The following is a 16,926-nucleotide window of genomic DNA, read 5'->3' on the forward strand; positions in this document are numbered from 1 at the left end:
AGTTTGACATTTTAGACTGTTTTGGATCTAGAGGGATCAAAGAACTAGAGAAATTATGCAGGATGAAATGAAATCACAGGAGACTGAAAAATAAGCACCTGAAGGTTTTGGAAAGTAATTCTTAGTTGGACTTTTTTTTTTCTTTTACAGCTCCCTTGATTCATAACTCTTTTGAGAAGTAAAAACAGAAAACAAGTATTCATGCGGTTTTAGGCCTTCCTCATACTCAGAAGCAGCAAAAATGATGCAAACTTAGTCTACATTTTTAAAAACGTGGTTGTAAGACTGCAGTTAACAGCTCTGCACCACCCACACGACGTGAGGAATGTTAGTCAGAAGTGTGTTCACACGATGAAATGCACACAACATTCAGGTCAGACTTTTCACAGCATTAACAATATATGTCAAGGCGTGATATAAGAGCAGGCAAATTAAAAACGTTCGGCTTTGAAATAACATTTGGAACAACAGGTACATACGCATCTCCAGTTAGTTTAAATGTCATGCTCATACAGTCTGTACTGTATCGGCCAAGGATGCAGCAAGTCGGTTTTACTGCTTTGGGTTAAATATGGAAAGACATAACTCCAGCACAGACAGGAAATAATGAAGTATCTTGTGTCAAGAGAAATAAAACCATAATGTCTCAGCAGGCAAATTGCTGGCAGCCTGAGGCAGTTTGATGGCTTGAGAAGAATAGGGCTGTGGCCCAAAGACTCAGTTTGACTGTGCAGCCTTGTGAAGAGACACTGTCTCTTTGCAACTAGCCAGTTCCTCCTTATTTTGAGTGTTTCTTGTTTTAATGAAGGCAATTTATTTTTACAGCCATACAAAAACACGCAGTGTCCAAAAGACTTTAAAATATTCACAATCATAATGGCTTCTCACTGCTTCTCCCTATCTCCCTTTTGCCTTACTCCTAAGGTAGAAAGTCAGACACTCCCACAGCCACAATTTGTAAGAAGCATTCTGTCTCTAAGAGGAATTTGTGTCTCTGTTGTTCCATTCACTGCCTTTCTCTGGCCTAGGGAAAGTGTTTACATACATCATATTCTTCCATGAATACACAACTGAGCACACGGTGGTTGCTCATTCTCTTATAGAGGACTTCTACTCAAAGCTATAGCTTTGACAAAGTCAATGAGGAAAAGAAACAAAAAGAATTTTCATAACGGTTGTTGAAAGCACAATTAATTGTCATTTTTCTGCTTTCAAGAAGGAATTTTTAATACCAACAGAAAAATACCAGTAAAATGTTTAGGCCTTCTTATGGCCACTTGTATAGTGTTGAAAACATTCAGGTCAGACTTTTCCTTGTATTACCGAAGTTTTTATTTTAAAGATATATTTAATGACTAGTATGCCTGAAATGTAATTACAAAGAAGTTTCTATAATTACAGAGTTTTACAAAAACATAGCTTCCTCATAAATTGAACACTTGAAAGTTGTTTCCTAGCTGTACTTGCAGGTGAAGGTTTATTTTAAGCTTGAGCAACGTAATCATACCTAAGTGAAGATTTTGTGGACGTGTGACCCTTTTATTGGTATTAAAAATATGTATCACTTGAAAAAGGAAAAAAAAAGGCAAGAAAACCACAGTGAATATTAGCATGAAGTCTTTTGCTAACCCCAGCTGGCACGTGAGTCCTCCTCTTTGGTTTGTGCTAAGATGCCAGCAAACTGAAAATTTCCTCCAAAAGACATACAAGGTGGTCTCTGCTAAGCATATACACTGAACTTCAGAAAAATTAGTGCTCTTGGGAGTTTTTCATTCTGTTCAAGTGGGCTGACAGCACTCTGGCAAGACATGAAATTGTTTGCAAAGATACTTTTATTAAGGAAATCTAGAGCAACACAACTTCCCCTAAATCTAACCAATCTCTTCCCTTCTCAAAACAAAAACAAAAACAAAAACAAAAACAACAGCTGGACAAAAATAAGTGAACTGTCCTACTCCTTTTACCCAAAGAAGCTAGCAGAGTAAAACAGATAAAATAGAGATAAAGTGCATTGTTTCTGTTTCTCTTACACATGTACAGCATGCAATCTTACATGACTGAATGACATTTCTTCTGAAGGCATCTCATTCAAAGTACAGGATGTCCAGAAACACACACACAACCAGGTTTAATTTAAGTTAAAGCACTTACGTTCAGCATGGCTGCATGGTATATTAAAGGATTATCTGATGAGCAGTGGAAAAGAGAGGAGCGCTGCAGGTCTATACTACACAACTACATACTTGCAGATAATCACAATGCCTGAGTACAGAGGACTTGAAATCAAGCTGACCAGGAAATCAGCTGATGGAAGAGATGAGATGCTACTCACGGATCCCACCCTCCTGGCTCTCCAGGTCCCACAGTCCCTCAATGGCCTACATTGGCACTCACAGCTACTGCGCTCCATAAAGCTTTATGATGCCTGGGAGCATGCTGAATATAGATATTTAGAGATGTAGGAAAAAAGATGGTAAACCACATTGTGCATGTGCACATGCACATTTTGGAAAATTACAGGTTAGCTAAATGTAGTTATATGTCAGCTCTTCTACTGAACTGCCAGCTCTTTCCATAAACCACTGAGGTTTTAGAGCTCAAAGAGAATCTGGAATGTAATTCTAGCACTAGCGAAACTACCTGTTTTTCCTCAGCCTCATTCCTGGAAAAATGCTTTGCTGAAATTTGCCAGAAGTTCAGCCTGAGGCAGACAGGAAACATAGTTTGGCAAAAATCAAAGCAACTAAAACCAGCTTATAATAGGTTGTATTAGGCAACCACAGGACTACAGGTAGCACGAGAAGTTTCACCTAATTATCCTTTTTAGCACAGGGTCAACATCATAAATGGACTCACAGGCAAAAATTTGGAGGGCCCTGTATTTTGGTCATGGTTTTGGCTGTACAGGCTCTGACCACAGTTGTTCATCAGGCAGATCTCCACAGGTACTAATACCCAGTCACTCAAAAAGATTTATATTTAGACTGTCTCCCTTCCAGACATACTACACGTTTTTCATTTAGGAAACCATTTTAGCACAACTGTAATTGCAGTTTCCATTCTATTTGACCTTTCACTAAGCCACGTAAGAAGGGAACTGACTTCCAAAAGAGCAGGGATTTTGTCATACTCTGAGCTCGTAGTAACACATTAAATGACCACAACTGAAAATAAATGAAATATTCTTACCAGAACAGACATCTCCACAACATCTGCTGGTTTTAGGTATTCCGGGTCTACTTTGGGCCAGGACTGATGCAGCACGTCAGTCCCCCAGTTATGGTGCGTACAAAGTTTATTGTGCATATGTGCCAAACCTGGAAAATGAAACCAATTCAGCCATATTATCACCAGAGCATTCAATCTTTAGAATTTGTTTGATAAACAGGATGAGAATAAAGTTTGCTTTGAAAGCAAGTCCCTTAAGGATGAAATACCATTGTTTAGATGAACATACAGCACATTATAAACAGAAAGATACACATCTCTAAAAACATGTGCTTATACCATGTGTAGGGACTCTAACATGAACATTGGTGTCCATTTTAGATTAGGATTAGCAATCCAAAATTTAGCACTGAAGACCACGGTTTGTTTTAAATTTTAATACTGCAACCCAAGCTGATCTCTCCTTTTAGAAGTCAATCATAATAAAAAATAATTCTTTTCAATAACAATGCCAGTTTGCTTAAAATTTTACTAACAATCCAAATGATACACAATTGTGCTTATTATTTTGTCATCCATAACATGATGGCCAGTTTCCTGCAACGTGCTGGGGAGTTTGTAAATCTGTTGCAAGTCAAGCTACTTGCAAGAGTTTTGCTGTGTTTTGTGAATTATCTATTCACTTGCAAATTAAAGATGCTATGTAAATATACCCTGCACAGCTTGCTTTCTTTCTCATGACATGTACATTCTCAAATAGTTTATCCTTTGCTTTTATTTTAAAATACTGTTAAAATGGCTATAAATGATCTCCTTTTAGTAGACTTTGCTCTCTCCAAGGCAATTATTTCCTGTTTTACTTAAGTATTAGTAGAATTGGATGTAATTCATTCTGAAGCCACATTCTTTAGCTGAATTAAAGCTCCTGAGTAGAATTTATGTTTCTGTTTACTCCAACTGCAGAGCAAAAAAAAGAAAGAAGATTTCACTTAACAAGAGGTTGTCAAATATGATCAATATTTACGAGGGTAGCTGTAGTGATTGCTTCTCTCAAAGCCAGTGGATTTTTAAATTAAAAACATGAGTAAGAAGACAGACAAAACTTTTTTTTTTTTTTTTTTAATAAGCATACACTTTCAGAACTAGAAAATGTACCAACCAAAGAGTATTTGAAAACGCATCTGTGGTTTAGGGAAACTCAAGCAAGAGCATAAAGAAAACACAGCACAGTGGCAGACATTACCAGCAAAAACAATCCACCCATAAGACATACATGAATTTATCTAGCTGGATTGCTTAGACTGATACAGTGAACAACAGCAAACAGAGATATAAGGAGAAGGCAACTTCTCCAGAATGAAATCTACCAGATAATTGTCAGTGCTTTTTCAGACAAGGCACTTCTGCAAAATGACACACAATCTTGCTATTTTTTGAATCATGCAGAAAGGGGCAGAGCGGTGGACTGGGGTGAGCTATTTCTACTGGCAAGCAAGATGTGCACATTTCCTAGGAATAACAACTGAGCTACAATCTTTTTAGGTAAATAATTGATAAAACACTTCAATCTGGAATTTGTGTATTTTTTTTAATCTCTTGCAACAGTTACTCAAACCGAAAAAGCAAAAGATAAGAAATCAAGCAGAAAAAAAACTCTACATATTGGTGATTCATTATCACGTTGGCTTTAAAGACGACAGCTGCTAAATTCTTCCCCTTTTGGCTTTTGAACACACAGATGAGCTCATTTCTTTCCAACTGATCACATGCCTTGTGGCAGAAGCATGCATAGTGGCCACTCCTTATTTTCCTGTTCAAGTGGATTCTTCTAACTATTTAAAAAACACTTTCTGGTATAAGTCAAGAGCTTCTATCTACACAGGCAAAGCCAGGGGCAGTTTTAATCCCTGTGGAGGCTGTCAGTCCTGGTAAACTTACTAATAAAAAATAATTAATATGTATTCTGAAGCACATAAAGCACGATTAAGCACTATGTCAATCTTTTGGTTCATTTTCTTGCTACAAAATGAGCTATGAGCTCATCCATATTTTTTAAAAAGTGCAAAAGTCAACAGAATTAGTTTCAGAAAACAGAATTTGACAGGAAACCAAAATGAAGGTTTTACTTAGGTTGCTCTTTGGCTTCCTGCCTTAATTCACATTTTGTGAGCTGCACAACACAGAAAATGCAATCGTGATTTGTTTGGCATTTTCAAAATGCCACCCAGGACCAGAAACTTCACCGTCACAATCCAGACTTGCTGGCACACTTAGCAGGACCTAGACAGACCTAATCCAGCCTTCCCACTTGATTCTGCTACATTACACAAAAGCACCATTTGAGAAGTTAGGGACCAACCAATTCACAGACTCTTATTGTGAAAAGATTAAAAACTTGTTTTACTGCCTCATTGTACTGGAAAACACCTAGTGAAACGTACATTATGAAGCAGTGTGTACTATGCTTTCTATTTTTTTCTCTCAATTTGCTTTTATGACTGCATATTCTTTTACAAACACAGGACAGAAACCAGTTGAGTGCATTTTCCACAGCCTGTAAGTCCATCTGTTTTTGGGGACAGATCAAGGACTAGATTTGCACTCAAACTGAAGCACTGATCCTTCGACTGGATCTCTGTCAATACTGAACCAAGCTTTCCCTAATCAGTAACTCACAGGACTGGAGCTTCAGCTAGAAGACAGCACCCTATTATGTGATTGTAAATGAGTGAGTTGATAGAAGAAGGAGAGAGGACAAGTCTAACAACACTGAAGCTCTAGGCAATGTTTTATTAGCATTACGTGAGTCATTAGTATTTCATAAAAATAATACTTCCCCTGTGGCGCTGTTTGGGTGGAAGAGCAGATTGTCATTTTAAGCAGAGATTTAAGAAGGAATATGTGGAAGCAATTATGTATCATCAAGGCAAGGTAGGATGGCAAGGTAATTCTAGTCTTGCAAGAAAAAAAGTGTTAGAAAAATGAATCTGTAAAGTTCCAGCAATGGTGCAGCTAGTTTGACATGAAATTGTGTAGGCAAGAGAAAAAGATGTGATTATGGACTAAACTGAGGAATGGCTGGCATGGGGAGGGACAACAGCCAGCACAGGGAGGTTAACAAAGAAAAAAGCAAGGAGGACGGAAGTTTTAATGGGAGATAAAAGGCAATTAATTAAGGCAGCTGAAACTATGCTGATATCTAAGTTTAAGACTAGGGATTTTCTAACAGGAGATAAAAGAAGACCAGAGGGGCAGTATAAGGCGACTATGAGGATGCATTATCCAAATGATGATAACCTTTGGATTTAGCAAAAATCAAAACAAGAGAAATCTATGTTAAGTAAAAATCCAGCACCCTAGCAGCCAAGCAGACCAAGTTTTTAAGAAGCTCAGAGCAGGAATTTGTAGCAGTAAATGGAGATGCACTCTGGATCAGTGTTTTTACTTGCCACAGCAACTCCTTCCAAGGACAGGATTATTATCTTGTTACCTTGCTCTTCATACGCTTTTATAGCATTTAATGAATCTTCCTATTTGACAGATTCAGCCAAAGTGAGTATCAGCAATACCTTTCTGCAGCCCAGGAGGAATACGTCTGTCAGTCACATGTGAAACGGTCTGCAATCCCCAAGAAATTCTAGCAATACAGTAACAGCTACTTCCAGACAGCTAAGAGAAAAGCTGTATTATACTACCAGTAGCACAAAGTCAGGAAAATTTACATTAATTCAATACAGTTCTAGGAAATTCATTTTGTACATTTCTTAGTGTCAGATGTGGAACACCAAAGAGGGTTGTGAAAAGCTTGGGTTACTAAAAGCTAATTCTAGAATACATTTCCAATTCAACAAACTTCCCATGAATCTTTTTATCCTCCTGAAAATCACCTGCCTTTGTCCATCGGTATGGACTTATCCTTCACTTTGGATTACTCTCGGAGGAAAAAACAATTTCTTATTCCGAACTGGGCTTCTTCTTGGGTTTGTGCAGGCTGCTTTGGGGGACTTCTGCATTCAGTTTTTCTATGAAAATCTGCAACATCACTTAGCTTGCAATACATTCTTCAGAAAAGCCTTGTTGAGCAAGGACTGAATCAAGACACAGAAATACTTGCAGTAGAGCTACTGCAAGGACAGTTTTAATGCTGTTAAGACAATCTTAATGTTACAGATTCCAATAATTATGTTTCATTTCAACATATCTGAAGATGTGTTTATCATCAGTATATATCTCTCATGTTCCATCTCTAATAAAAGTTTAACAACTCACAATAGGCTGTTTCATATCCTTGTCTGGACAGCAAAACACTGTACTACTACAAACAAACAAAAAAAATACATCTCAAATGGTGTCTGTATATTCCTCAGATACAAGGTTTCAGGAAGGAAACAGATTTCCTCATCCTGTTAGTGTTCATAAACTGCCAAGATATCAGCCGGATGAACTCTTCCCACACTGAGGGGCTACAGTAGCTTTTTATGTTAGTAAGCTATAAAACAGTGTACATGCTGCACAATTAAGACCATTAGGCTGACACACCAAAATACTGAACACTGTTCCTCCTCTAAGCAGAAAAAAGAACTACTTCATGGACAAAATATCAAAGCACTCAGTTACAATTGTTCAGCTGCTGGAAGGTGAGGCACTTACGAAACAGCATTCAAGCAGTTTTTCCCTTCGCTTACACTGGAAATATTTACTGCCAATCCTGAAGTACGCTCTTCAAACAACTCACAAAAGAGACAAGACTCTTCACGCAACCTGATGCATGAAAACAAGGTGGCCACATATAAACCGAACCCCATGGGAGAAGAATTTTTGAGTTGCAGAAGAACAAAAATTGTTTTATCTTGAATCTACCTCGTCTTACCTTAATTGTACTTAAAACCTGAACATTATATGAGAAGCATCCTTGGGATACCAAATTAAAGTTCTCAGTTTGCAAAGTTCATCAACAAGCTAACAAAGAAAACACAGTGGAATAAAAAGCTAAAATTTCAAATGAACTCTAATGCAACTCCTACAAAGTAGGATAACATTATTACAATCAAAATGATGTAGATTGTTGATGCTGATGAGTTATTATTTAAAATTTCAAGCAAAGCATCTTTAATTATCACCTTAAAATTACCTTTTTAGTTTTCCTATTATTTTCACTGGTTGGCAATAATTGTGGAGTGATATGCAGTTACACCCAGCTGTATTTAAAGAACTTTTTTTACTGTGTCAAGTATATTTTATATTGAAATGGATATCAATAAAAATGAAAAATGCATGTTTTGCTATTTAAATATAAATGCATTCAGGATACAAGTTTTTAAGAAAATCTGTTAGATACTTGAAATTATATCTTATATAATTATGGAATACAACCATCAGTATATACATATCAGTATATTTTTGGTCATCATATCTTTCAAGATTTTAATACTTATATGATAGCCTCTTGTGCCTAGTTTATAATTCCAATTCTAGAATAGAAAAAAGTTGTTTTTTTTTTTCAATTTCCAGCACACCTGTCATATGAACTGAAGCAAAACAAAACAAAACTATTTGCACCTGCAGAAGAGCTTGCCATTGCCAGAAGTGACTTTATTACCTCTATGAAGTCTCATTCTGTGTGCTTAGCCAGAAAGTTCTATAGTCATAGAATCATAGAATATCCCGAGTTGGAAGGGACCCATAAGGATCATCGAGTCCAACTCCTGGCACCACACAGGTCTACCCAAAAATTCAGACCATGTGAGTAAGTGCACACTCCAAATGCTTCTTAAACTCCAACAGGTTTGGTGCAGTGACTGCTTCCCTGGGGAGCCTGTTCTAGTCACTGCTGGATCACTAGCCAAAATAATTGAACCCAGTAGTCCTTGGGTTTAATTATTTTTTCCAAATCTTTGTCAGAATATAATAGAATATACTAAGTCAGGGTTATCTTGTAGGTTGTCATAATTTCAAATATAATTTTAAATTCTATTGTAATTTCTTCTTAAATGCTTCCTGTCCATAACCAGTGATCAGAAACGCATGAAAGAAGAGATTACAGTACAACAGCAAAAGTCCTATTTTTCCTGTGAAGAACAATGCAAACATTCAAAATTACTGGGAATGCTCTTTTCTTCTAAGGCTGTAGCAAAATTAGCATTAGACATCTTGTTATATAATAAACACTTTCTAATGAAAAACAACAACACAAAAGCAAGATCCTTTCTCTTCAAAAAAGCTTAAATACACAAGGAAGCGTAATGTGGTTCAGAGCTAACATAACAAGTCACTATTCTGATCAGTGATCCTATTCAACTGCAAAATTATCTGTTTCATATTAGCTGCAGGGCTTCCAAATTTCCCAATTTCATGTTTCCCTGTAGAAAGAAAAAATCTTCCTTGTTTTTCATCACTAAACAAAACACTATGTGAAGGCTGTGTATGAGTTACTTCAGAATGAAATGTCAGTATTTAATTATAAATACATTGCTTATGTGTTGTTTATTATTGGCATTACAAGAGCAGACAGAGACTTCAATCAAAGTATGTGGGTCTGCTCTAAGTGCTATTTATAGAGCTAATTATACACAAAGTCCTTTTTCCTGTATAGTTTACAAGAAAGGAAGCAGCACTATCCCTACCTTTTAGTGCAAAGACAAGGCACAAAAAGAATGACTTTCTCTGAGTGTGTATGGAGAACTGATGCACACAGAAAACTCAGTATTTAGAAAGCTTATTTTTTATACTGAAGTTGTTAAAATAACAGAACATTATCATCCGTGCACAATAAAGTTTAAGAAATTGGCTACATTGGATGACCAGTAAGACGTAGCAGAACCAGAGTGCAATTCAGAACATGAACATGTTGGACATTTTCTACCAGAAGTCCCAACCCCAGGACCGAAATGCTAGATGCTGGTTATTTCTCCATAATATTGTCTTCTTACCACACAGCAGTAAATGTACATAAATTCTCCTGATAAAATCGTTTAATAATTTTGTTATAATGTAATGATCACGCTGCTAAAAGAGATTGTATTTTCCATGTTCAGTCATAAAATTCTTCAGGCAATAATCACCACAAAAATTGTTTGTTTGCCAGTTGTATTAAATTATAATGGGTCACACAAACAAAACTGCATTTTTAAATGCAGGCAGGAGTTAAGGATAATAACATCCCAGTTTTATTATCCTTCGTTTTCATTTTTACTTCAGAGAGATCCAGAAAGTGTTTAGCATTCTTATTCTCCAATGATTTTAGTAAAAATTAAAGAGTTCCTACTGTAAAAATCAAAATGTCACAAGACTAAACTTTACATTTGACAAATTATGTTAATTATGTCATTGTTACCTCTGTCATTTTATGAAACATATTTGACTATTCTCTACTTCTTAACATGCGTTTGAATTTCACAGTTCACATGATTTCACAGTTAACTGCATGTTTAAATAATAAAACCAGACCACTTCCGACTTCACCTCAACCAATGTGGAAAACAAAATTAGGGCTACTACTTCCATTTAAATATAATTTTAATTAGATGGAACTTCATGTTGTAAGAGAATACTGCCTAAAAGCAGCTTTCTCCAAATGGATCATGTCTATTGCCACTATTAATGAAAGCTTAATTGCTTAAAATAAAGACATCTTAAAAATATTGGGAATGAAAAGAGAAAAAAAAAACAACAACAAAACCTTCTGCAATATGTCTTGCTGTTTCCAGTCTGTGCCCCTATGTTACTGCTATGAACAAAAGTAGCCTTTCTTTGGCAGTTAATAATATTGCACTGTCATATACAGCTCTGAAACAGAAGCCATTTAGTAGCTCTGCACTGTAAACACTTGAAAGCATAAAGTTCTAGGATAACTGTTGAAAATAAAGCTGTTAAAACAGCATCCAAAAGCTAACGTTAGGTCCAAAACCACATACCAATTTGTGGCCAGCCTTAATGCAGAATATATTCCTATCTTCCCACATACATGTTGGGACATCTTTTAGGAAACCTTAAAAGTAACCGTTGAACTCTGGCATGTATATCCCTATTTTTACAGGTTTTAACTGTAGTAACACCATGCAACTTAGCCCACTTGGGATTCAGATCTAAAGGTTTACAACTGTAATAACCTTAAAAAATAGATTTTCCATTCCCACTTCCCACAAGAGGTTAATTTAACATATAGCATTCCTCAGTCTCTGGAGAGTCTTTGCAATAACAAGAATATGATTTATATTTAACTCTCTTTTAGCCTTTTTAGTATGCAGTCCTCTGACATGGTACTCTTTGCTTGAATTCCTGAAAGAAGGTATTTCTAGTCCGAAGGCTCTTTTAAAAAGAGCTCTCTCTGTAATTATGTTCAGCTTTTAATATTGCCTTCCCTATGCAGAGGCAGCTAGCAACTGACACATTAATTCCTTCCTCATGCAGGCTCTGTCTTGAATTTTTCCCCCTTCTCTCTTTCTCTGTTTAGTCTTGTATGCAAAGGGAAAGAAACAACAAGTTTTAGGTGTGTTTAGGAATTATGACAAAAGGTGACAGGATAGATGCAGAAAAGAGAGACAAGTAACACATGATTAAAGATATTTCTGCAAGCTTTTTGCTTTTTTTTTTTGCCCTGCTACATCAATAAAAAGTGTATTTCTATAAATACCTTTCCACATCTCTGATGCAATGTGTGGAGCCATAGGTGCAATCATAATGCAGAGTGTAGCCAGAGCATCTTCATATTCTGCACTGTGAAGAATAAGAGGTCGAGGAGCTTGCTAAGTGAAAAAACAAACAAAAAAAAAAAGAAAAAAGAAATTGTGAATATGAATATTTTGGGGTGGGAAGGAGAATAGTTTAATTGAAAAGTACATGCATGAACAATTCATTAAGACATCTAAAATCAGTGGAAATGAAAACTTTGCCTCTGTGACATACGCTGATGAAACTTGGGTTGTCTAGCCTGGAGAAAAGGAGGCCAAGAAGCGACCTCATGGCTCTCTACAGCTTCCTGAGAAGTGAAAGCACAGAGGCAGGTGCTGGTCTCTTCTCCCTGGTCACCGATGACAGGATACGCAGGAACAGCACAATGCTGCACCAGGGGAGGTTCAGACTAGACATGAGGAAAATGACTTTAACGTGAGTGGTCAAACACTGAAACAGGCTTCCTAGTAAGGTGGTTGATGCCTCACACCTGCCTGTGTTCAAGAGACATTTGGATAATGCCCTCAGCAACATGCTTTAACTTCTGTTTAGCCCAGAAGAGGTCACGCAGTTGGACTTTCATGTCTTTGAAGGTCCCTTCCAATGGAACTATTCTGTATAACAAAACCTAAAATCAACTTCTATGCTCAGGAGAGTATAATTTCATAATAAATTAGAAACTTACAAAAATTTCTGGTGAATTGAAATTGCATCTCTTGGTCACAAAGTGCTCTCTGACACTTATGGAAAAAAGGACAAGCTGGAAATCTATTCCTGAAGAGGCTGATGCAGATCCCTGGAGATCTACTCTGGTACAGGAGACTGAACACATACCTGTGTAGACACCTGTGGCCCTGAATAGTATTTTGAATGCTACCACTTCGGTAAGTACAAGCCTAGATAAAATCAGAGCTACCTAAAGAGGTAAACTACTGGCAAAAGAAAGTCAATTTGTGATGAATGCAGCATGCTTTTTCCTGGAATAAGGTTCATTTGTACAGGATCCTAGAGTTGTTTAAGAAAAGCTGAATTTAGTGCCCAAGTGATGTTTTAGAGCTGAAGGGAGTTCTGGGGATGATAAGTGCAACACAGCCTTCTATGGTTTGATGTTCAGATTGCTTTAGTAAACTGTTTAGCTTGCCCTAGTAATGACAATTTTCCATTTCTTGCAAATGCGCCAGACTGGCAGAAATTTAACTTTAATTCCTGTGCTTGTTGTATCCTCAGAGAAAAGAAGAGCACTAAAGGCAGCTGGATAAACTTTTTCTTTCTTTGCCTCTGCTTTGACTCAGTATGATTACATCCCATGCTAAGTTCAGATTCTGCATTTATTTTGTGATTCATCTCCCTAATGAAACAGCATGGAAGAATGTCAACACTTGTCAGCTTATGAGAATTATTTTGTGGGTGTGATAATCACCAGCTCTTGCCTACTGGAAAATTGTCCAAAAACAGTGATTTGTTTGACACAGACCACAGAAGAGCTTTCAGATGGCAAATTCTTATCACCGATACCAATGAGGTCAGTGCAAACTAGATTTGATAAGTTTTAGTAACTACTACCTCTTTTCTATATTTAGCTCCACCCAACTCCCCACTTCCTCCTTTCAAATATGACTCAAAGAGGAAGCATCAATAAGGTATAAGGAAATTTGTTCTTGAAAGGTGACTTCTTTAGTCACAAAATATATCAGTGTTCAAATATATACCTCTCTGGAGGATGTGGAGGAGAAGAAGGTGGTCAGGAGTGGTCAGCATGGGTTCACCAAGGAGAAATCATGCTTGACCAACTTGATAACCTTATATGGTGGAATGACTAGCTGGGTGGATGAGGGGAGAGCAGTGGATGACTTCAGCAAGGCTTTTAGACACTGTCTCCCATAACACTCTCATAGGCAAGCTAAGGAAGCGTGGGATGGATGAGTAGACAGTGAGGTGGATTAAGAACTGGCTGGACAGCAGAGCTCAGAGCTACTATATGTAGCTACATATGCAACTTGCTTCAAAACAGAACAGAACAAAGAACAGAACAAAACAGAACGCATCCTTTTGAAATAGAGAACACAGAGGTAAACAAGAGAACCTCGTGCCTCTAAGACTTTCAAGCTCTTCCTACAAAACATAGTATATTTAAGGACTACAGTGATATTAGAACATCCTTCTTTTAATCTGAATAATTCAATCTAGTGTACACAAGACTCTTGAGTCAGTAATGACAGTAAGTGACTTTTGGAACACTATTGATTAGGCAGCTCTTGCTTTGTATAAAGACATACCGGAACCACGACTGTTCATCTTGCATACTTACATGGAGTACGTTAGAGAGGCTCATCAGTCGAGAAATAGCTGCATTGAACAAATGATCCTTTGTGAAGTACTCTGTTACCTTGTATTAAAAGAAAAGTGCCGTCACTAATTAATCGAAGTTCTCAAACATGGAATATTACCTTTCACATGGAAATCACTTTGGTATGCAAACAAACCACAAATAATAATCATATAAATCATGAAAATAATAATCATATAAAAAATTCAGTTGACTAGCTTTCTATCCGTTTCAAGACTTTAAAAGCTTTAATCACCACCAATTAGGACTGTGTATTAGTGAGCACACTCTATTTCCTTTAGTAAAGTATCTTCCTTTTGTTCCAAAAGGAGGTCTTCATGTGTGTAAACTCAGTTATGCTGGTGAAAGAGTGTACATAGATTATAATTATTGTAAGATTATAAGATTATAACTCTAATGACTGTCAAAAGACCTGGAAGGTCCCTGGCCACAGGATTTAAATCAGGTTAAGTTTTAAGCATAGAAAAAAGTCTTAGGCTAATTTTTCAGGTATTTAGATCTCCTTCCAAGTCTTGCATAATTGAATTGACACTAAACACAGCATGAGACTTAACACATAAGAAAAGCTGAACAATTATTTCAATAATTTTTTAGAATATGCTAATATATTTCTCCAACAACTTTTTTTTTTTCATCTCTATGAAACAGCAGGGATAATAATGAGGTGTGAAGCAAACAGATCAAAAACTCTTGTGAGGAATAATCTGCATAACTAACTCACCTACAGCTGTGCTACTGGAAATGGAGGTATTCCAAACCCAGGTTCACAACATTTTAATGCCATAACACTTCAGCCTTTAAATAAGGCACACAGGAGATAAATTTTACCAATACAAATGTTACTACTTTATAGAAAAGTTTTGTCCTATGAAATTTGTAGATTCATAAAATTACTTATAGAGAGAATATTTTACTTAAAAATTACTTTATGATCTACTCATCTGTGGGACAACTTTTGGATCTCTAAACCAGGCATAGTTTTTACAAGAGCAATAACTTATTTAGTCATTTACAAACTATGTAAGTGCTTTTTTTTTACCTCAGAAATCACCAGATTCTTCTGTTCCCAGATCTTTCTGGCTTCAGCCTTCTCTTTCTTATTGAGAAGCTCAGGATTGGGCATGGTTCCTGAAGTCCTTGCTTCAATAAGTTTGGTTACAAGCGTCCAGACACGAGTCTGCCATCTCTGAACACCCAGTACAGCATCATCTGAGATTAATGAAAGGTTGCAGAAACAAACAGATCTCAGTTACAATGGATGAAGCCAAAACTTCAAAGAAAAGCAAAAAGGAACCTGCATGCTAGAGTTTAACATTCTGAAACAAAACACTATGTTTTACATGAAAAATGTCAATATAATTAAAAATGCACTTTAAAAATAATGCTGTGTTGCCTTAATGGAAAGAAATCAATAATAAAAAACAGATGTATTTTCTGTAATGATTTAAAACATATATATAGCAAAAATATTGGCTAAATCTATTAAATATAGTTATGTCAATGTTAGAGTGTTCACCTTGTGTTTTGAAGACTCAAGAAAACAATTCTTCTGCATGCTCTCATTTTTCAATCTCTTGGAAGAATACAAATGTGTATATACATATACAAATACATTTTCTTAGTAATTGAGATTTTTTCTAAAATCTGATCTTAAAAATTACATATACTTTTGTTGCTACGAGCTACCCCATGTGTTGTGGCACAGAGCCATTACTAACGTTATGGCTTGAGGTGTGGCACTCATATGGCTTTAGCTCTCTGTTCCAGATACATCAGGTTTCTACTAGACTGCACATCACCACATCACACTGCACTGCACAGTAGCAATATATCGTAAGATGTTCCAGCTGATAAGGGCTTCCAATTCTGATCCAGCAACTGCAATTGAAAAGACCGCCAGGGCTACTACTAAAAGTGGAAGAAGTAAAACACATGTGAGTGACTAACACAGACCAATTATGTGTCCAATTGCACTACATGAAAGACTTCCTGCACATCTGGAACAGTAAAATACAACCCGATTGACTATGTCTGCATGATCCGCATGAACTCTCCTAGGTGGGACGCAGAACACAATGCTCTTCCCAAACTTTCCATCTCCTGTTCATACCGGAAGCTTGTAGATCATCTAAACACTCCGGCTAGGTATTATCTAACACTGTAGTAATGGTGTAATAAGCTACTGGGTAAATTTGGCCACATTTGGTCTTGCATACTGTAGACAATTACTTGCCCACACAGGGGAGAGAATGACATGGGATCTTGTCCTCATTTCCACAAGTGAAGACAAGGAATGAAGTTTGGAGGGCAATCCTCAAAAGACTATCAAAATAAATCCAGTAAGGAGGATCATGGCAAATGAGAAGTGGTATTTAATATTCTCCTAATAAGTCAATATCCACCTAATAGGACAATTTTCTGTTTACTTGATTGATTTCTTCAATTTAAACATTATTTTGTTATCACAATTGGCTTGCAAGGTTACTGTACTGCAAACAATCTTACATCAATTGTAAAAATTGTGAAATTTTATCTTATAATGAAGAAAATAACCTTAAAATAATCAATTTCAATCAATCATTTGTAGATAATTTAAAAAAAAAAAGAGACAGAAAATAAGATCCAGGTTTGCACTCTTACTATTTCAGAGTAAAGTATCATTTGAGACATGCTTTTCAGACATATATTTTTTTTTAACTTTAAAGAGGTAAACTGCTTGCGGTAATCTTGCAAGTCTGCCT

General features: G+C 36.5%; 1 protein-coding gene across 2 annotated transcripts in view; it reads right to left on the reverse strand.

Moving 5' to 3' along the window:
• Positions 1–16,926, reverse strand: part of LARS2 (leucyl-tRNA synthetase 2, mitochondrial) — a 104,003-nt gene that overhangs the window by 2,844 nt on the left and 84,233 nt on the right. For both annotated transcript variants that reach the window (XM_068674616.1, XM_068674615.1), the window contains exons 17-20: positions 15,225–15,394; positions 14,147–14,224; positions 11,801–11,912; positions 3,190–3,317 (exon numbers count right to left, since the gene is read on the reverse strand). In XM_068674616.1, the coding sequence (XP_068530717.1) occupies positions 3,190–3,317; positions 11,801–11,912; positions 14,147–14,224; positions 15,225–15,394 (488 nt within the window). The remainder of the gene's footprint in view (positions 1–3,189; positions 3,318–11,800; positions 11,913–14,146; positions 14,225–15,224; positions 15,395–16,926) is intronic.

Source organism: Anas acuta, chromosome 2, assembly GCF_963932015.1.
Source record: "Anas acuta chromosome 2, bAnaAcu1.1, whole genome shotgun sequence".
Taxonomy (NCBI): Eukaryota; Metazoa; Chordata; class Aves; order Anseriformes; family Anatidae; genus Anas; species Anas acuta.